Raw genomic sequence first — 22611 nt, 5'->3', positions numbered from 1 at the left:
CGAAGTATATGCCACCGGATAGCGTAGTGGCGTTTGCGTGCCGCGACAACAACTGGGTGACAGCGCATCCACCCGGCGGCGGCTCGGGGCGCGTCCAGGGCGAACAACGCTGCGTTTCAGCGGCAGGGGAATTTCGGTCGCTGTAGAAAGCGGATGTTTCAGTGTGAACTAGGCCTTACCGACGCAAGTGTTTTATAGCGGTGGGTACATGTCATGTGTTTCTGAAAGGCTTAAAACGCATGCACATAATGTGAGTGATGCAGGCTCCCAACTTCATGCGGTTGTGCCTATAGTACCAGTGCGTTGCCATGAAAAGTCGAGGGAGAAGGTTTTGCTGAAGTTCGTGCCTCTGTTCCGGCACTAGTAAAAGGTCCGTATGTGGTACTAAGCCGGAAGTCCGTTACGTTGCCTTGCATGTACGAATGTACTACATGAGCTCTAGGGCTCCGTGGAGGTGTCTGGAGGGTGTGGAAGCGAGTCGTTGCAGGCCATTCTTTTATGCATACCGCCGCGCCGTCCACCCGAATGCCCTAAGCCACTGGACCATAGGCGTATCAGCCGAGGGGGGGGGGGGGGGCAAGGGGAGCGCGAGCTCCCCCACTGAGAGAAGTTCGGGACCATAGCCCCCCCCCCCCCCCGCCTCGACAGTGGTCACTCTTGGCTGCACGCTGGGGAAACCAACAAATAAGGCGCAGTTTTCCATCACAACAGTAGTCACTCAATTATGTTCTTACGGTAGAATGAAATTGTTATGGGGCTATGTTACAACACATTGAAATTTTGCCAACAGTGCCGCTGTGATTATTTTTCTTGTAAGTTCTTATATACCCTGGTTGACGAGTGAGGTAGGTTCCTCGCGTACTACCTGAAGGCATAAAGTCTGCCAGAACTAGAACCATGGTGTGAATGAAGGAACGAAGTGTAAACGTAAGGGCTCAATTTTTTAAAGATGATAGTCTTTCTAGGGCACCTTCGACGCAAAAAATTTTGGTCTGCCTGCCTGTCTGTCTGTCTGTCTGTCTGTCTGTCTGTATGTACATTTGTTTGTTTGTCTGCAATAACGATGCTTTAAACGGCGCTAAACAGTATTTCAAATGGCGATCCCCATCCGCAGCACCAACCAATTATGCTGAATATTCAGGGTTCGTACTGGTGTGATTGTCAGTTAGAAAGCAATTATTTCGCTTATGTGAGGCACCATAACAACACGTCAATGTTCTGCATGTGTGTCATTTTACTAGAAAATGCATACCTAGGTAATTTTAAGGACCGTAGCGTTGATCACGCTGCGCGGCCAATGCAACGCTGGCCCCAAAAGGCAAGCGTTTTCACTGTGTTAAGACTACACGGTGGTGGCACCTACCCTTTACCTAGCGCCCTACACCTTTTAGCCTCCGAGACAGGCTCGCATGCCGCGCGCCTCGTTTTCCAAATCAGCTACGATAAATAGCACTCATGTCTCACGTTCGACGTGACTTGATGCGCTCGTTCGGCTCTGCTGCATGCTCGAGGCATTCTGACGCAGCGCCTCCAGAATACCATTCACCGATTTTCATGCGCATAACATCAAATATACGTTTTTTCACTCTCTCCAGACGCAGGACTATCGTCTTTCGACAATATTAGCAGTGTAACATGCAGGTAGTGGGCCAATTTTTTTTGTTAGAAACAGTGATAATGAGTATTAGAAGACAATTACTACTAAACTTTGTTCTCAGCGTAGACATCAGCGTCTTTGTCTCTGTGTGTTTGTTTTTAACGACTGGCCAGTGCTTCGTTTTTTCGCTATAATGTTTTCCGATCAGACGTGTTTCGATCGAACCCTGGATTTCGTTACAAGATCATTCATGATTATCAACCAACCAAGACCAATCGCAAGATTGGCTTCTTCTTGACTGATCGAATATAGTAGGTATGACCCATCGTTCAGGCACAAGAGAAGAAAAAGAATTGCGCTGGTAGACATATTAGAGAGCCACAATCTCCCAAAATATATATTGGCGTGGGTGAGGGAATTTTTGAGAGGAAGGGAGTTTTATTGCTTTAAGGATGGTTGCGCATCGTCAAAGTGCAAACAAACACGTGGTGTCCCCCAAGGTGCTGTATTATCGCCAGTTCTATTTAACATCCTAATGAGCACTATACCGCATTGCCAGGACGTGAAGGTGTTTGTATATGCTGACGATATTGCATTTTTTACGGCACATAGTGACATATATTCTTTATATCAAACGCTACAGAGATATGTCAATATGCTGGAGAGATGGCTAGATGCAGTCTGCATGACCTTAAATGTAAATAAGAGTGCAGTATTGATATTCCCGTTATCCGATCCCATCTCAATTTCAATATGTTATAAACAAGAGCCCATTCCACAGGTGGAATCTCTTAAATATTTGGGAGTAACTTATAATGCCAACCTAAACTGGACTCCTCACATAGAAAGCATGGCATCTAAAGCACAACGCGCCTTAGGAATTCTTCGTAGACTGAGCAGCCGCCGATATGGTCTACGCAGAAGCACAATGGTGATGATCTATAAAATGTATATGCGACCAATCCTAGAATTCGGGTGCGTATTGTTCTCAGGTGGCCCTGCATATAAAATAAAGCCTCTGGTCATGCTGGAACGAGAAGCCTTGAGATTGTGTCTAGGACTACCGAGGTTTGTAAGAAACAATGTTTTGTATCAGGAAGCACGATTACCTACATTGCCTTGCCGTTTTCGTATCCTAACGGTTCAGACGTTTCTGAAATTTTATAGCTATGCGCCAAGACGATCTGAGTATGATTTTATAAATGACCCAGACAGCTTTTTTCTTGCCCATTGGCCACGCTTTCGAACACCTCAAATTGTTTTTGTCCAGAAACAACTAGATAGGTTAAATTGCAAAAATAATCCCAGTGCATAAATCTGGGGACAAATCGACTCCATCAAACTACAGGCCCATTTCCTTAACTTGCACTAGCTGTAAGCTACTCGAGCACATTATCCTTAAATTCATTACAAAGTTTGTCGAAGAAAACAACCTATTACACCCCAACCAACACGGTTTTCGGAGAGGCCTATCGACCGTAACGCAACTAGCTGAAACAATTCACGATCTGGCCGAAGCCATTAATCAACACTCCCAAATTGATATAATCTTTATGGATTTTTCAAAAGCGTTCGACCGGGTTTCCCATGAAAAGCTAGTTTACCAGCTGGTTTGCAAACTCGGGGATGGGCCAGTGACCCGTTGGATATCCAACTATTTGTCCGGTCGCCAACAATTTGTACACTGCAGTGAACACGTCTCTGACACATTAAACGTTACGTCCGGTGTTCCTCAGGGATCCGTCTTGGCACCGATATTATTTCTTCTATTCATAAACGATCTAACAGTCAACATTAACGCAAACATAAGGCTTTTTGCAGACGACTGCATATTGTACAAACAGGTTAAAAGCTCCAGAGACCAAACTGAACTGAACGATGCCCTGAACGACGTTGTACGATGGTGTTCTAACTGGCAAATGGTGATTAATTCCGACAAAACAGTCGCCATGCAAGTAACAAAAAAGAAATCACGCCTACCTTTCCATTACGGTTACAACAACATCGTGCTACGAAATGTAAGCCAGTATAAATATCTTGGTGTGACTATAACTTCCGATCTCAGTTGGACAGTGCACCTAGAAAACATAGCCGAGAAAGCCTTAAAAAAATTATTCTTCCTTAAGCGGACGCTGCGCCACGCTGACCGCGACACTAAGCTCCTAGCATACGTCACACTTGTCAGACCAATCTTGGAGTATGCGAGCATAATCTGGTTTCCATTCACGGATAGTGGTATCAGCACGCTTGAAAGAGTGCAGCGCAAAGCGATTAGATTTATTTTTAACCGGTATCGTCGCCTCGACTCCCCAACACAATTACTACGCCACGCAGATTTGCCGACACTCGAAAGTCGAGCAAAAATTCATCGCCTAAAGTTCTTATACCTGTTATTGCACAACTGTCTTAAAATAGACCACGCTAAATACGTGAAAACCAAGACAACAAGGCAAACACGTCACACACATGATCACACACTCCAAGAGTACTCTTGCAACAATAACACATTCTATTATTCTTTTTTTCCTAGATGCATTCGAGAATGGAATGCTCTTGACCGACTTATAGCCGAACAGCGTACAGTTGATGACTTTCTAGCAATGTTGCAAAATACACATAGTACTTAACCATAACGCTGATTACATAGTATGTATTGTATTTTCATTTCCTTGTGTACTTCCTTGAATTGACTTGCTTGCCAACATTTGCATTTGTATTTGCACCAACTTTTACAGCTATGATTTACTATCCTTCTTTTCTTTCGCCCACTACCACTTTAACTCGTGCATGCAGCCTCCTTAATTTAAACTTGTTGAGAAGGGCTGCTCGGTCCAAAATTGATTGTTACTATTGATATGAATGTTTTCTGTTTTTCTTTTGTTCCCCTTCGCTCCCACTCCTGTAATAACCCTGCAAAGGGTTAACAGTATGTGAAAATAAATAAATAAATAAATAAATGTAAAAATTCGAGATGTGATTGCTGCGCAGGATACAAATCAAATTCTTAAGATTGAATTCGATGACATTTTTCCCTCTAAGGCTAAATTACAATCCTATAGGGTATTAAATAGCCGACTGCAGGATTATCTTGCACACGCGGAAACGAATAACATTATTGCCACAGATGCTTCAGTATTGGATGAAAAGACAGGTGTAGGTATATACTCACATTCGCTTGACTGGTCTTTTTCATTAAGATTACCGGATTTCACCCCAGTTTTTGAAGCTGAGCTGTTGGCAATAGTTCTAGCGCTGCGAAAGCTACCTTTAAATGCCGCTAATGCGATCATAATAACGGATTCCCTGTCAGTATGTACGTCGATTACGGCGTCAACAAAATCGATGGCCTTAAAGACGCTCCTTATGCTAGTTCCTCCTCAGCTGCAGCTATTGAAATTAGTATGGGTACCCGGTCATTGCGGAAATCGCCGACTCTCTAGCACGAGCAGCATTGGAAGGGCCAGTACTATCAGTCCTTCCCGAAGTGGCCACTATAACGGCGACAAGATACAGAAAGCTTGCACTCAGTGCAGACGCTATGGAAGCAATATTGTCAACACCAGAATTTACTCACTTAAGATTTCCATGGAAAAGTCACTGGTGTCCTACAAAACAGTTGGAAACCATAATAACCAGATTTCGATGTCGTGTCCCCCCGTTAAATTTCTATTCACATAGGGCTGGTCTGGCGATGTCACCACTATGCAACTTCTGTTCAGAATCGGAAACAATAGAGCACTATTTTTTATCATGTCGCCGATACAAATTGCTTAGGAAAACATTCTTAGCCCTCCCATTCGCTAGCCTACGGTTGAACTTATCTGCAGAAAACATACTTTCCTTCGGTGCTTACGATCTGGGCTTCAGCCACGAGAACGTTTTCTACGCAGTTTGCAAGTACCTGAATGAAAGTAAAAGAATTAAGCTTTTAATTGCGTGATTATTAAATATGCAAAAAATACTAATATTAATTCCAACGAACACAAGAGCACTGTTTAACTATCCTGATTCTTATTCAAGGTAATGAATAGTTGTCTTATCTGCACGAGTGACAAGCCACTATTGCATTCCATTCATTCTGACTAGGGTGTCTTTATTTTTTTCATTCTTTTTTCTGGTGGGTGGTTTCGATATTAAAAAAAAACTTACCTAATTAAGTCATCGATTCTTGGCCAATCCCCCTGAGTGGGTACGAGCCATGTCTGTGGATTCATCATCATCATCATCAGTATGTCCTTGCCTTGTTCTGCAGAAATTCTTCTCTAGGCGTTATAAAATATCGAAGGCCGCATCGGTAAGTGGCATTACGTGTTGAATACGTTAGTGTGTTGACTTCTCGAAATCGCAGAATTTAGTTCGGCTAAGCTTATTAATTTTTTCTTGTGTTGTTGCGTGGTGAGACTCCCAGTGTCACACGAACCCTGTTAATCACTAGCTGGGGAATCCGGATCAAAATGCATGACTGCTATCGCCTTCTTTCCTCGAGCTATAGAAGACAACCAGTAGCGTTTGAGAGCTGGTTCTCATTTCGTTCAATGGTGATCAACAGTGTGACTGTGTGGCACCGCGATATCTCATATCGAGTACCATCTGTTTCCGTTCACTGTTATAGCTTTGCCCACTTTGATATTTTAGGGCGAAGCCGCAGATGCTTAATGAAACGCAAAAAGGAACCTTCGGCATCGTCGGCACTAAAACTAACGATGCTGAAGATAATCATAATGTGGTGACGTTACCATGTGATGTTTTAACGACGTCACTGTAGCGTCACATGAGATGTCTAGCGATGACGTTGTGACGATGACGTTATCGTTGCATGGTAAACGATGGGCTGGTCTTGGAGGCACTACAATACCAAATGGCGTACACAAAGCTTTTAATAAGCAGAAAGGGGCAGGGTGATCAATACAATCGACTAAGATGACAAAAATAGGATGGAAAAGCAGTTTAAGTTTAGCGCTCGTCTTGCGCCGCTCTCTTTTCCGTCCACGTTTGTTGCGTCACGCCCAGATCAAGTCCTCACCATCTAGACCAATTAGCAGTTAGTTGAATAGGATGGTTTTGTAGCAGTGCTGTTTTTGCGGGGTGGTTGGTACGTGACGACAAATGGAAGGTCTGCAGCCCGTTACAACGGGAGTATCGGAAGAAAGACGCGCAGGACAAAGGTTAACCTTACAATTGAAGCTTACTAAATAAAGAATTAGAACAGAACGTCGCCAGACATGCATGAATACCAAGCAGCGCTAATCACGTAAACATACAAACTAACCCATGCACTCAATCTCCCATTTTATCATTCCTAGCTTGGTTTTATAGACAAGAAATTGAATAGTACGGGTAGTTCTACGCCCCAAAACGACCATATGATTATGAGAAAAAGAACGCTTTAGGAGGTGGCTCCGGAAATGTGTACCACGTGGTGTTCTTAGCGAGCACTTTTATCGCACAGTACGTGGGGCTATACTATTTTGTCTCCATCAAAATGCGACCGCCGAAATCGAGCCCTCGACCTTCTGTTCAGCAGCTAAGCACTGTAGCCACCGCTCTGCCAAAGTGCACATAGAGAAGGAATGCCCCTACCTGACAAAATAGAATTCTCACCCCGTCGTTCAACTTTTAAGACCCCCTTGAATTGAAGACACCGACTGGGGTGGAGCGTGTTTTATTCTATGTTGGATTGATTAACGCTGCTGTGTCGGTACGTTTGCGTTGAGGCATTGGGAGTGTACCTGCTTCTAGAAAACTTTGTAAGTTGTAAGCCTAGCTTTTGTCGTTAGGGTATTTATTCATGCGCTTACAACCTTCACTTTGTCAAGATCGCTTTCGTCTTCGTATTGTCTTTTGCTAATGCATGAGAAGGTACCTTGCGGTTTTTTTTTTGCTCGGTGAGCTTTAGGTTTTCTAGCTTGCTGTCATCTCTGCGCTGTGGGGGCGATTCAATCGGCACTTCGCTTTGGTTTGCAGGTAGGAACTCAATCAGAGTGCTGTTGGGGAGATGATTTAGACTCCAACCAAAAATTAAAAAAAACCCCGACGTTTCGAAACCGACTTCGTGCCTTCCTCAGGGGTGACTGCGAGACGACGTAGCAACGGCGTCTTCAAAGCACTCGTGGGGCGGATAATGACCCCCCTCTCTCTCGTTTTGCCGTGGAGCGCCGTCAAAACGAGAGCCGGCAAAGCAAGAAAGAGAGAGAGAGAGAGAGAGAGAGAGAGTCATTATCCACCCCGCGAGTGCTTTGAAGACGCCGCTGTTACGTCGTCCTGCATTCACCCCTGGGGAAGGAACCAAGTCGGTTTCGAAACGTCGGGCTTCTTCAAAACTTTTGGTTGGAGTCTAAATCATCTCCCAGTTTCATACCCAACCAGACAGACTTCTTTCGAATGTTTACATCCAGAGTGCTGTTTTTGGGGTGTGTGTGACAGTAATTAAATGTTTCAATTCAGCGTTTGAAGTCGGTACTTGTTCTTGTCTATAGTTCCGTCGTCTTTGTCTCTTTGTGTGCTCTAGTATTCCCTTTTTACGGTACACACAAATCTAAAACCACGGCTGTTCTTTGCATTGCGCTCCCATCTAAATGCGGTTACCACGGCCGGGGGAGCGAACCCGTGCTCACGAGCGTAGCAATGGTGACACCCTACGTATAGATCTGCCTGGCATCTTGAGTTGCGGTTGTAAATACTTGTGGGTGTGAATGTGTGCGTGCACGAGGGAGAGCCAAGTTGCGCTTAATATTGAAAGTGCTTTGGAGAGTCGCCTGGACCCCGGATAAATACACGCACCAATTTACACGGGTTGCATCTATTCTACCCCACATCATACAGAGGTACACGTCCGTGGTGCCGGACAACACCGCCTTTCACTCACATTACGTGGGTGCGTGCACTACTGTGAAATGCCGAGCGAGCACCATGACCCTTCCCCGCAGTAGGATCTGGAGCAAGCACCATGCCTCTCCCCCACCATTTTTATAACCTGCTATATACTGCAGAAATCTCCAGCAGTGATTTATATAGGAACCTAAGTTCTGGGCTAATAGGTATGTTCAAGTTTTTTGACAACGTTTACAGTGTGGCGCCTTGGAGTTGCACTCCGAATTCTCCCAAATTCTTCAAAGACTTGGGGAACCCATTTGCTGATCTCACGACACAAAAAACTTGAAGCTACAATGCTCTCATGTTCAATAAAAATAGCAAGCAGATGCATATTAAGCACAGTATTTCGGTAGAAGCGTAAGTGTGCACTCTTTTTCGAGGCTCTTCCCCCGCCATCTGAAAGACCGGTCCACGACCGAGCAAGGCCCCGCCTCCTTGCCCTTTTTATCTTCTATCGTAAGGGAGAGAGAAGGAGGTGTTTGCTCAGGTTATTACGATGCGCAATGAAGAATACCACAAAAAGAACAACAACAAGGAATAATGGAAGTCACTGCTATCTAGTTCGGGCTTTGAGGATCAGTTCTGGCTAGTTTAAAGGACATAAATGACGGCAGAGGCCAGTGGAAGCCTTGGGGAGTTCCGACCGTTTGCGCTGCCGTGCCTTATGCGATAGCAAAACTTTTGTTCTCTCTCTTGCTCTTCAGGTTTTCGTGTCGGCACTTCCTGCCCAGAATGTGGCAAGTTGCTCCTTCCACGCTTGGCGCAGCCGAGACTCCCGGCTATGGTCAGCAGTATTACGAACCCGCCAACCCGTACCTGCCGATTGCTTACGGACCAGAGCCGTACGTTGCGGACGTACAAGAAACCGCCATCATAGGTAAAGAATGCCGAAGACTACCAACGGAATGTACAGATAATGCATCGTGAGGCTGGAGTATTTGGGCACTATACTGCGTTGGCATCGACATCTTGGCCATCTCCATTTAAGGGCACTAGCATGCCGAGAACTTCAGTCTTACAGTCGTAAGCGTAAATAAACAAGGCAGTACTGTTGGTGCATTTGCACTATAAACCGATCAACAACGATAGCCCCGCTTCTGGAGGGGGGAGGGAAGAGGGGACACACCCTATAGAGAGCGAACCCAAACCAATCAACAACGATAGCCCCGCTTCTGGGGAGGGGGTGGGGGGGACGCCCTATAGAGAGCGAATCCATACATCCGCAATGAGGCTGTGTACTGATGTCAGTGTGACCAGCATATGTACTTGAACACCGGTATGCAGATTGTGCAATAACCTGCAATAAATTATTCTGTTAGATACCAGCCTTTAGGGTTTTCTCTTAACCTGTTATTGGTGAAGGGGGGCGGGGCTTTCAGGCGTACAGGTTACCCCCCTCCCCCGATAATACAAAAATTTTAATTTTGCACGTGTACATATGCATGCAAACCTACAAACACGCGCATCAACATACGTAAATATTTGTTGACCCTCCCTCCACCTTCATCGCCCAAACAAAATGTCTGCCTATGCCCCTGGTGGCTTAGTTGCATGTGAAACTGAATTATAGGGACACTATAAAGTGAATCAATCAATCGGCTTTGATTGATGAAATGTACACTGCGACTTCTAAGATCATTAAATTTACCATAACGGTAAATTAATGAATAATCGAGAAGAAAATTGTGATTAAAGATGTTATATACCTTAATTTCCCGCCGAAATCTCCATGTGTGACGTCAAAGACTGTGATGTGTTTTTTTTCGTATTTCGGTGGCGTTCGCTCAACAATATTTCCTGATACGTGGTATGTAAAATCAACGGCTCTCTCAATTTTCGCGGTCGTTTCTTCGAACGCCGCCATAGCAACCACACACTGCGGAGAAGCTGAACTCACGTTGCCGCTGCAGGGAACCGGTTGGCTCCCTTGGCGGTGCCATGCATCCACTTAATGGGCGTGACTCCCATAAAGTCTGGCTGTGAAGTCGGCATTTGTACAACCGCTGCCCAGTTACGAAAGCAGCTGTTCTCCGAACGTCGCTATAGCAACCACACACTGCGGAGAAGCTGAACTCCCGTTACCGCAGCAGGGAACCGGTTGGCTCCCTTGGCGGTGCCATGCATCCACCTAATGAGTGCGACTCCCCAAAAGTCTGGCTGTGAAGTCGGCATTTGTACAACCGCGGCCCAGTTACGAAAGCAGCTGTTCTCCGAACGCCGCTATAGCAACCACGCACTGCGGAGAAGCTGAACTCCCGTTGCAGCTGCAGGGAACCGGTTGGCTCCCTTGGCGGTGCCATGCGTCCACTTAATGAGCGTGACTCCCCAAAAGTCTCGCTGTGAAGTCGGCATTTGTACAACCGCGGCCCAGTTACGAAAGCAGCTGTTTCTTCGTTAATCGCCGATCGTTGATACGCCAGGCGCGTTGATCGCCTGCAAAAACAGAGTGCGGCTTCGGCGCATAACTGTGGTTGCTAACCGGACCTCCCCATTTCTGCCGGGCCCAAACTTGCCTACTTCTTTCTTTCTTTTTACAGTCCTCATATAAACCAGCTTCGCTATTGCGCTAGCTTTGAACGGCATTGCACATTTTTTGATCTTTCCAAATAGATTACATCGTACAGTTTGCATGTCTGACTTCGCATCATTAAGATTCTGTGTTCCCCCTTCCATGGAGAAATATGATTTGAATACTTAAGTTTAAACTGCTCCTGAAAATTACAATCTGTCATGAAAAATTTAGGTTACTAAAACACGTGAAAACTGCGTTCTAATGTGGGTGTAATCTTATTATAGCATTTTTACAAGATCACTTGTTTTTAAGTGCTTGAGGAATAATAACTCAAATTTCTTGAATGTCCGCCAGCCCAAACCTGGGGTGCTTCCTCGTAAGTACAATCTTTCATATCCGAAGTCGTGTTGCATGAACTATGGGGCCGTTACTACTTCAAAGGTTTTAATAATAATCACAATTTATATAGCTCGTCACATGACCACGAAAAATTTTGTCACTAACTAAGAAAAAATGGCGCGCCTATAGACAATCTCCAAATAGATAAATGCCTTAGCATCGCTAATATTCGTACGGCCTGTAGTTAAATAATCATCTCAATTTATATAGCTCGTCACATGACCACGAAAAATTTTGTCACTAACTAAAAAAATGGCGCACCTATAGACAATCTCCAAATAGAAAAATGCCTTAGCATCGCTAATATTCGTACGGCCTGTAGCACGCAGGAAGTATGGAATAAAATATTAAAAATAAAGAAACGCAGAAAGTTTATTGTGAGAAAAAGAGGCGATGACGTTTGATTTAAGTCTGCTTACCGTTAAAACCACGCGCACGCTGTAAATCGCAGCAAAATATGCCCGTTTATTCCAAGTTTCAACGGTACAAACATACATGTCGCTATAGTCTATTATGGGTGAAGCAAATTTATAAACCGTGTAACCACCGAAACTAGCTAAGAGTGGGTTACTTTTACTGCATTTACGTTCGGCGTTGCATTATAGAACGTACACAAGCAATAAATAACCAAACGGAATGGAGCCAGAGAATTACCCTCGCACGTGGAACAGTCATTTCATATAATGTGACGTCACGTTTTCTCTCTCCCTCTTTTTGCAGAGGGGGCTCTTATGTGGTAACTGCTACAGTGGTGGTGCTTGTATCGACAGTGTCCGTACTCGGCTGCATAATTTTCATCATAACGGTGCTGCTTCAGAGCGGTAAGCACGTGAAAACATACGATATCTTCTTTTTCTTTTGTTTTTTTTTTTAAGTTGAAACGTTTTCTTGGCATCCATAGTTACCATGGATAAGTAAACAAAGAGAGTCGAGGATTTTTTACCCACATCGTCCGACTAAATGTCATTTCTGAGAAAATTCTTAAAGTATAATTCTCACTTCATGTTATGAATTATTTTCAATTATTTTTTAAGTTCTTTTTATTCACAGGAATATAGCATGGTCTTCAAGTTTAACCCTCCAGCATTGTTTTCAATCAAATCCACTATCCTTGTAGTTCCCAATGTTATTACCATTGTTTTAGTGCAATTTTTATTGTTGCCATAAACATGTCTTAGGAACAAAATACATTGGGAAATTCAGTATTGCGTATTGTTTGCACTGACGCTTTTTTGGCAATTTATTTTGCTTAAGTTTTAGCGATCTGCGAATAAAGAGTGGATCACAAATCGCAAAGTCATTGAAAAGATCTATTAGCATTTATTCTACACCATGAAATCTGGTGAGCCGACCTTCTGACCGCTGTCGTTTTCAGACAGGCAATCAATGCTCCTTATTTATGGTAGATGTAGTTTTCTATATATAATCTAAATGCTGTCAAAACGTAGGAAATATGAATTGAGTGAAGTGGCTTTGCTTCATATCTGCAAAACATAACCAATTGATGTGCAACACGCGACGTGTCTTGGGCGAAATTATGTGCGGACAACCTCCTTAAAAAGGAAAAAAAAAACAGTCGTCTCAATTTATTTGAGCGACCATTGTTAAAATTCAGCGGGCCCTGGATTATTGCTGTAATGCCAAAAACTAAATGCCGTGTTTCTGGGCTGTGGTAACACAGCTGTTGTCTGTTTCAGCGTATTGATGACGCACCTGTCGTGCCAGGTTTATCTAGTAAATTCATTTCAGACACTGCAAAACCTGCATTGAAGAATTTTATCAGTTCGTAATGTTCGTGCGTTACGTTAAATGAAGAATCGCCCAATTGAACTCTAGTGCTGTACTTCCGCATCACCACTTAAAATGTTTTAGTACACCTCGCACGACCACCCAGCCTCTATCAAACCTACAGTACGCGAATAAATAGAGGGGGCTGTGGCGCTGCAATCGCTCAGTGACCATGGGAATTATGGGTGCGACGTGGGTTTGCCTATACTTCGTGCTTGTAGGAGGTGAACGCATTTGTGGCTCTGTTTATTGCTGTGCTTTGGATTTGTTTCGAATGAAAAATAAACCGTTTTGAACTTCGTGAGCCGATTTCAAATGGTGATCCTATATAAGGTGAAGGTGGGGAAGTGTATAACTGCCGAAAATTTCTCCGTTGGTGTTTCATGACAAAGCAGCTTCAAAGCCATGCGAGGCCAAAAGGGACGTAAAGTATAAAAACTGGGCAAATACATGTACTACCCATAATTACTATGTTCACTGACCCGCCATGCGCTGCAACTCCCATGGACACTAGCGCCAGATTTCTCTATAGTGTACATATAGGAAACTCTATGGTCGCACCGTTCATGCCACAAGCCGCGCTCAGTGCTATCACACCAAGCACCGTATCGCGTAACAGCTCTATCAACCATTTGCGTTGCCAGCGACCACGTATATTCAAATACGGTACGTTCTGTACGACGCGTCAATCCCCACTCAGAACAACTGTTGTTGCAAAACTGGTTGGGCTCAAGAGGAGACACGATTGAATGCACTCATGAAAACACGTAGCGTCTGCCTTCCTCTAGTCTGGCAAACCAACTGCACAGACTCGCTACTGCATGGCTTTCAAGACGCGCAGAAATATGCGGAACCTATATATGGAGGCCAGAAGCCCCGCTAATGGAAAGTGAAAGCCGAAACTAGTTTGTCCATTTGTCGTATACGTGAAGGTCGCATCAGCGATTAACGTAAAAGTCGCAGGCCCGCCAACATCGACGCCCCAAAGGTTACGCGATTCACGCCAAATACAACGACGTCTGAACAAGCTCATTCCTTCGCTTATACGTTTACACTTACGATCCTTGCCGAGGATCCGTACGTAGCTGACGTAGTGTGAACAGAGCTCTTGTACTGCGCAGCCGCACTACAACATCGTCCGCTTAATTTTTTTTCCACGTGCACCGTATGCATGGAACGTGCACTACCCAATCGCTCGAAGACCTCCTTCATCCGCGCGGCTGCAAGAAACGGCACCGCATTGCCCTGCTCCTCTTCCTGGTTGTCACAACTCTAGCTGAGAGGCTCTAACCTGCGCCTTTCGTTGTTGCTCTGCTGCCCGCATGTTCGCCAATTACTCTCTTCTTAGATTTTTGTAACCTTTCAATGTAAACGTGTAGAGGGTAAGTGCCTCGATTGAGGACACCTCAACCGAGGCACTTATCCTCTACACGTTTCCCATTTCTTCTTCATGTTTACAGAATTGCTATCTCAACGCAGAAGCGCGCCATGGTCTACCCGTCATTATTTAGTTGGAGTGCAACGCATCAAATGTCGTGCGATTGGCATGCGGTTACTGCTATTGCTTTTTAATCCATCCCCTAAATAATATTCATTAAAAGGGAAATAAATTGTAGTAAAACGCTTGACGTTCGCCAGTGGACGTGGCTGACAAAAGTTCTCTGCTTTCAGGCTCCGCTGAAGATGACACAGCAAGTGAGCCCGCAGGTGGCGACTTTAAGTACGGCTACGCAAAATCAGTTGTTGTTCCGCGGGAGACGTCGATGATGGTGCCGACGGTGGTGTCCACCAGGAGAGTGACCACCACGCAAGTGACACCTACGCGAGAAGCTGTCCCCTCGGAAGAGCACAGCTCCAGAGAAGAGCCTACCACCGTACGAGAGCCTACCACCATGGAAAAGCCTACCACAAGAGAACAGGCTATCACCACGCAAGAGCCTATCACCACTGAACCGCCGTGGACAACGGAACATACTACTACCACCACACCGCAGGACACCAATGCACCGCAGGTCACCAACACACCGCAGGACACCACCAACGCACCAGCCAGTTATGAAACGACAAACGAAGATTATGTGTACACAACCCACGAGTGGACGGGGTCGCCCAGCCCAGAAGTCGTAGGTAGGTACGCCTTTAGTGAAAGGACAACAGCCATCCAATCTCCTAAATGGGTTTTGCAGCACTTTGTTTTTTTTTTGGTGTTCATTGCATCGCCATTGTACTGCCGCGAAAACTTTGAAAATCCCTCGTGTACGAACGGAGTTACTGGGATTTGTCCCACTTTGAAGCGCTCTCTGTCTGCTTTCGTACCAGCGAGTGAGTTGAAAGGTTCAAGGAAGAGGGTGGATGACAAGGGGGCGAGAAGCTGCGTCCGTTCGCCAGCGTGCGTCTTAACCTGAAGCACTTGCTTGAAAACAGGTGTTTCCTACGCTTCACTAAAACCACGTGTCGCAAAATACACGGTGCAATGTCTGTACCAGTGACATTGCGTTCTAGAAAAACTTAGTTTCTTAAAATTACTGGTAGATGACGTCCACATCTCGAGCAGCGCCTACTCAACGATTTTCTCGCGCAGGGCATCAAATAAACGTTTTGCGTGGCAAGCGGATGTTATAACCCACGGCCACGCGTGTCTGCTTGTTTATTTAACAAAAATAAGTTCCTATGCTTGGAAATGCAGTGGAAGTAGCTTTGATACCTTACAAGCACACGTCCTGTATAGATGCTTCACAATGCAACACGAAATATATCAGTCATGACGAGTGGTACAAGCGCCCATTGACAGTGGGTGTCAGAACACGTGATCAACATAATGGTGGTTTAAAGCCAGACACCAAACACATAAACACACACGCTACTGCACCTACTTTTTTACAGCCCATGGTAGTAGGTACATTGAAAGTTCGGGAAGGTTTCGTGTACTAAGTGATTGAAGCACGCACTAGGAACAGGATATTACTATCGCATTCAACTCCTAAAGGCGCAGCTTTATGGCCCCCTAATTGTTTTCTCACAACCAAACACAATATATTCATGCCTTTCCTTCAGACGTTTGGTTATATTTATGCGAAAATTGTAAAAGACTGACTACGGAACAATGAAATAGTTAATCGCGCTCTAATTTGAGCTACTTATTAAGCTGGCGCAAAACAACTGCTCCTCACTTCAGTTTCTTTCATGAATTGTGATATTGAGTGCCTCAACATTCGTTGGCGCGAAATGCACGCCCTTGCAGGCAAGCGAGCATAATTCGCGCCTGTATAGAGGTTAAGAAAAAATAAATTCGACAGCATGTTCAAATTGTGGCTTTGGCGTAAAACGTCTCATATTACACAAATTAATTACTGACGGACTACATGATGGAGCAAATAATTTACTTGACAAACAAATGTGTACTACAATGTAGGAGTATGCTGCGAAGCTCTGACCCACCTATAGACGCAATGTCATGCGCTTAGTAACGTTAATAATCTCAAACCGTCACTTCCCACTGATTTCCGCGACTGTGGTCTAGTGGCTAAGGCACTCGGCTGCTCAGCCGCAGGTCGCGGTATCGAATCCCGTCCACAGCGGCCACATTTTCGATGGAGGCGAAAATACACGAGGCCCATGTGCTTAGATTTAGGTGTACGTTAAAGAACCCCAGGTGGTCGAAATTCCCGGAGCTCTTCAGCGTCTCTCATAATCATGTGGTGGTTTTGGGACGTTAAACCCCAACAATTATTGTTGCTATATATCTCAGTTGATTTCCGTTGATTGCTTCACAGTTGCGCAGGTGCAGGGTGTCCCACCTGTCCACACACATCGGCGCTCACTGTCTGGGACACGAAGTCGACGTGAATGTTTGTTCCTTCATCAAGTCGTCACGCGGGGACTCCTTCCGGCTCATACGGCTCCTACAACTCGGAAAACCACTTCGCGACAAATTTATGTTGCCCTTTCAACGGGCTTGAACTAGGCGAGCTGACACCTTACGACGAAATATGGGCACTGCGCTTATATGTTCTTCGATCGCAGTGAGACACGAAGCAAGTAATAAACGAGGTAAGCTTTTTGGTAGAATAGCACAAAAAGTTGGCTTGTTTGGCGATCATAGGCAGGCGCAGGTTTATCCTCTGCTATACACGGTGACTACTTTCTGTGGCAATCAAGGGAAGGCTACAATGCCGAAGTGGATGGGCGTGTTACACCACTGTAGAATATAGTGCCACAAATGCGTTCGTGTTTTCCCCGTGAAAATATTAAACAACAACATTACCCCGCCGCGGTGGTCTAGTGGCTAAGGTACCCGGCTGCTGACCAGTAGGTCGTGGGATTGAATCCCGGCTGAGGCGGCTGCATTTTCGAGGGGGCGAAAATGTTGTAGGCCCGTGTGCTCAGATTTGGGTGCACAATAAAGAACCCCAGGTGGTCGAAATTTCCGGAGCCCTCCACTACAGTGTCTCTCATAATCATATGGTGGTTTTGGGACGTTAAACCTAGCACATCAATCAATCAATCAATCAATCAATGAATCAATCAATCAATCAATCAATCAATCAATCAATCAATCAATCAATCAATCAATCAATTATTCAATCAATCAATTATTCAATCAATCAATTATTCAATCAATCAATCAATCATTCAATCAATCAGAAGAACATCATTTTTCAGTGGATGCCGTTTATAAAAAAACGCTGCACGCACCAAGGAGATATTCAAATATGACGTTGCTTCCTGAAGAGACGCTTCGCATTTTTGCGCGTGTGAAAGCGTCGCACGTACGAGAGCGTGCATCTCACAGTCAAAATGGCGTCTTCGTCTTTAGGTAAGTGCGCGTCGCCCTCCAGGAATTCCGACGGCTCACGGACGACTCACAAATAGCTGTGCAACAAGCAGCCGTATCAAATTGTGTGCAGTGGGATTAGCTGAACACGGCCGTCATTCGAAATGCGAGCCGTACCGAACTACTTCGCGGAGGAGTACAAGAGCAGTAGCTCCGCCCCCGTAGCTTTACCTTCATTGCCACAGAAAGTTGTCACCCCCGAGTGTAGTATACAGAAAAAATCGCGTTCCCTTTTTTTGCACCATTGCCTCGCGCCCCACAATTTCGGGAGGAGAAGGAGAAAAACTTTATTTCAGCAGAGGAGCTTGGAGCAAGCAGGCTCCTGGGTCCCCGCATGATCCTGCTCCACTGAAGCGTTCATTTAGTGGTGCTCTATGACACTGGCAGCCCGGTAGGCAGCCATTGTCTGCTCAACCGGGTCCTCTGAACGCAGTAGGGTCTCCCAGTACTCCCAGGTCTTCAGATGTTCTAGGACCCGTGGGGGAGGATCCGCCGGGCAGTGAGAAAGGATGTGTACAGAAGAAGCATGATATTCAGGGCAGAGGGTAGAGGCTGGTGTTGGGAAAAGGGACACGAACGACATGCGTGTATCAGTGTGACATGGCGTTCTTGATAGAAAAGTAGACAGCGCCGAGTTTTCAGGAACGGAAGCGCAAGCGAGCCAGCTGGTGAAGATTATTCTTGTGGGACAAAAAGCCACCTTTTTTTCCTCGATCTTCTTTAGAGTGTAGGAGATGGTGACGCTTCACATCAGGCTTCCTCTTTCCCGAAATAACGCAGACCAAAAGAGAACAAAAAGTTTCTGATGCACGTGAACAAAAAAAAGTGATGATGTGCATCTAAAAACCGCCTGCCTTTAGGGACCACCTTTCAAGAGACCAAGGTAGGTACTAAAGCAGACCGTCAAAGTACCACCAAAAGCCCTCAGACGCTATTGTCGCCCCCGTATGCAAAAAGGCTCCTCGACTCGAATTCCATTCTTCACTTGACTGGGTTGAGCACTGCGCCCCTGCTCGACTGAAATTGGCGCTGCGCTTCTCAAGAATCGCTGCAGAATTTTGCCGATATGCAGTGACTTGGTCTGCTAAGAGACGGCGCTCCCATCGGCCTTTTCAAGCCGAGGAGAGCTCTTGAGGGAAGGAGCGTTTGTGAATACGGGGGTCAGTGTACGTGGCCGCAACTAGACATCGGCAAAAAAATGTAAAGCTCGCTCTGATTCGTTGATGAATTCCATTTAACCCTTGGGACTCGCTCTGACTCACGCTCACCAGGTTTTCCTCAACTGGATTCCCTCTGACTCACATTCTACAAATTTTCGCTCAGCTCGACTCACTCGGACTCGCCATTATCACTTACCATTTTCACGCCATTATCATTATCGCCATTATAATTTTAATCACTTTTGCTCCTGGCTTGATCTGAGCTCGAGCGAGTCTGAGTCAGTGGACTCATGAGGGAGTTTGCCGACCTATGGTCGTAACCTAGCTCTTAAAACAGTGAATGCGAGGATCCCACTGTATTCGGGTATACACGAGACTCTCCGCTTCCCTTTGAACCCCGTGAGATGAGGAATGGTTACGGCCGCCTCCCCTCTCGCTCCTCCATTCGAATGCCATGTAAATTGGTGGTAAAATGGCCTGCGTGTGGGGACGAACAACGTTCTGAACCGTTTTTAGAATAACAGAGACGTACGAGAAGCGTAATGTTGCCTTGCAACCAGCCTCTGCAGCTGCCAACTATTGCGTACACTAGAGGGAACTCTGGACTAGCGTCTATGGTGGTTTCAACACATGACGCATAAGTCAGTGGAGGACCGGGTCGGTTGGCGGGACAAGTGTGTTCAAAGATGCGAGCACGAAAACTAGGCCAACCAATGCCACAATCATCATCATCATAATCATCATCATCACCACTATTATCATCATCATCATTACCATTATCATTACGACTACCATTATCAATATCATCACATTACCATTATCTTTATGACTACCATTATCAATATCATCATTATCATAAATACCCCCAATATCATAATTGTTATTATTGTTATCATCATTATTATTATCATTATCATCAATGTAAATATCATTACCATCATTATCATTACCATCAGTATTATCTATATAATTGTCGTCATTATCAATATCATTAACATCATTATCATTACCATTACCATCATTATCATTATCGCCATTATCATTACCATCATCAACAGCCTGATTACGCCCACTGCAGGGCAAAAGCCAGTCTCCCATATTCCGACAATCGACCAGGTGCCTTGCTCCCATGAACTGCCCATCATCCCTACGGTAACTGAACGATCGCTGCACCCCCACGGTGAACATAGTAAAAAGGTCTATGCAGTGAACGCTAGTGAAAAGCAACAAACACAAGGCATCACAAGGTGACTATTAACGAACAGGAATCAACATTATTCAAGAGCTGCCGACCAACATCGTTTCATGTTAAAGTATAGCCCTTCCATCTCACATTAACGGAGCACGGATAAATTAAGCATTCAATGATGAGCGGTTCACAAAAACCATGGTAAACACTGTGATGTCTTCACTTGCCTTTTGCAAGACTCTTTTTAAAATTAACGTCTTTTCCTCTGATATACCACGCTGTTCATGGTATATTCATTTATGCGTTTTACTATCAATTAGACCGCAGATTCTTTTCATTGCAACACAAAAAGTTGCCTAGGCCACCGGCAATCTCTCTCCACATGCTTCAGGCGGGAACATACCCTAGCCTCGTAACCTATAGCCACTACTCCGACTTTTTTGACTGCCACAGTCGCAGTGATTTTAACCACATGCTCTGGAGGTGCCCCTCTTTACAATAAAACAAAAATGAAGAATTTTCCGGAAATGACTTTCATTTAATGCTCACGAGTCCGGTCCTCATACAACTCAAGGCTGTCAACAAGGCCCACGATGGGGCGGTAAGGTTAGAGCTCCCCGTCCCAACGTAGGAGCAGCCCGTGGTCCTACCCTTCTAAAACGGGGTGGAATCTTTCAGGACCCCAATAGCTTTTCATCCATCCAACCATCCATCCAATTAAATTTAATTGCTTCTATTTATTAACCTGATGCATTGTTATCGTATTCCTCTTGCTGCCCAATTCTTGACCGTACCATTAGTGGATGCATGCCATTATCGTGCCATGATCATTATTTCGAGATCATTATCATGATCACTGGCAGAATTCATAGCCGATTGATTTCTTGGCCAATCTCCCAAGGTTTGTCAGGGTCCTGTTTTAGACTTCAGCTTCGCAATAGGTTCAGCCATACAATTAAATTATTTTTCCTCATTACGTTAACCACTGGTTTAATGGCTAGTAAACCATAGGGGGTACGAGCCAAAACATAGGCATAAGCAAGGAAGGCTTTAATTTCATTTTAGTTTCATTTAAGTATCCTGCCGCCCGGTTCTTGGCCCATCCCCCTCTGTGGGTGAGCGCCATCCATCTCGGGTCATCAGCATCAGCACCAACTATCAAGCCCATCAACGTAAGGGCTCAAACAGCATCGACATCAACCGCATCAACCTTCGTCGGCAAGCCAACCGTGATTACGGTACACGCTCGCCATGGACTGCGCCGGTGATCGAGCCAACGGCCAGCGACATGACTCAGCAGTGCTACCTGCAAGTGGCGGCGACGGAGATCGGGTGAGGAAGAAGCTCTGTTCGCATCACTTCGGGATAGTTCGCTCTCGATTAGACACAAGTTTTCCAGATTGAATCAGTTTTAACTCTAGCAGTGAGACGATTCTTGAGATGTTACGCGCGTAGGCCGGCAAGAAGAGTAGGGTTCGCTCACAGTCACCCGAGCAATACGTTTCGAGGTTACGGCTCACTCGGACTCAGAATCGCCGAAATTTTCCTCAACCCGATTCTCTAACACGGACTCGCCAAAATATTGCTTGTTTGAACGCTGACTGAAGGCTCGATCTGTGTCTGCGTGTATCGACTCACGAGTAAGCACGCCAAACTAATATATATTCTCAGAACTGTCAATAAACTTTAAACTAATCAGTTTCTCTAGCTTTACACTAGAGATAACGATACGATCGTGGGGCAAGGTCATGCAGTGTAAGTGGACTTCCGATTAAAAAATGACAATTTGACTACTTAGCGAGCTCTTACATTCAAGTATATAGCGGCGTTATTGCTAGCTTGGGCGATATGGTGCAATAGAAATTAACATCTTCCCAAAGACACCCCTGATGGGATGTGAAGCAGTGGTGTTGCGCACGAACGCGATCAGTGTTTTTGACTCGCCCCTCGTCGGTGTCGTTGGTCTCCCGCTGCCGACGCTTCCGTTCGGCTTCCCTGACTCGCGCCTCGTTGGTGTTGCAGGCGCGACGTTGCCATTCGCGAACGCGATTGGTTCTGCTAACCCTTGCAACACCGGCTACCGCCGGCTTAGGTCAAATAACCTCGGCTCATGTTTCGGCGGGCGAAGGAGCTTCGCTTTCCGGCGCGCTCTCGATCGCACATAAACGAGCCGAAAGAGTGTTCACTCGATGTGCGCTCGAACGTTGCGATCGATGAAGAGAGTGAAGCGAGTGAGGTGACACCACATGGCGCGCTGAA

The 22611-nt window shown here is 45.4% G+C and overlaps 1 protein-coding gene across 1 annotated transcript; it reads left to right on the top strand.

The window, feature by feature from the left end:
• Positions 1 to 11400: 11400 nt before the first annotated feature.
• LOC142767189 (uncharacterized) lies at positions 11401 to 17297 on the top strand. The gene is made up of 4 exons (XM_075868414.1): positions 11401 to 11423; positions 12102 to 12202; positions 14841 to 15296; positions 16943 to 17297. The coding sequence occupies exons 1-4, from the start codon at positions 11401 to 11403 to the stop codon at positions 17131 to 17133; spliced, it is 771 nt and encodes a 256-aa protein (XP_075724529.1). The 3' UTR covers positions 17134 to 17297.
• The last annotated feature ends 5314 nt before the right edge of the window (positions 17298 to 22611 follow it).

Source organism: Rhipicephalus microplus, chromosome 7, assembly GCF_043290135.1.
Source record: "Rhipicephalus microplus isolate Deutch F79 chromosome 7, USDA_Rmic, whole genome shotgun sequence".
NCBI lineage: Eukaryota > Metazoa > Arthropoda > Arachnida > Ixodida > Ixodidae > Rhipicephalus > Rhipicephalus microplus.
The sequence above is the reverse complement of the archived record's forward strand: the minus strand, read 5'-3'. Positions and strand labels throughout refer to the sequence as shown.

Excerpts from the sequence above, each read along its gene's own strand:
- LOC142767189 (XM_075868414.1), top strand. The coding sequence starts at position 11,401 with ATGGGGCCGTTACTACTTCAAAG. Across the intron at positions 11,424-12,101 it reads GGGCCGTTACTACTTCAAAG|AGGGGGCTCTTATGTGGTAA; the intron begins GTTTTAATAATA and ends CTCTTTTTGCAG. Across the intron at positions 15,297-16,942 it reads GCCCAGCCCAGAAGTCGTAG|TTGCGCAGGTGCAGGGTGTC; the intron begins GTAGGTACGCCT and ends ATTGCTTCACAG.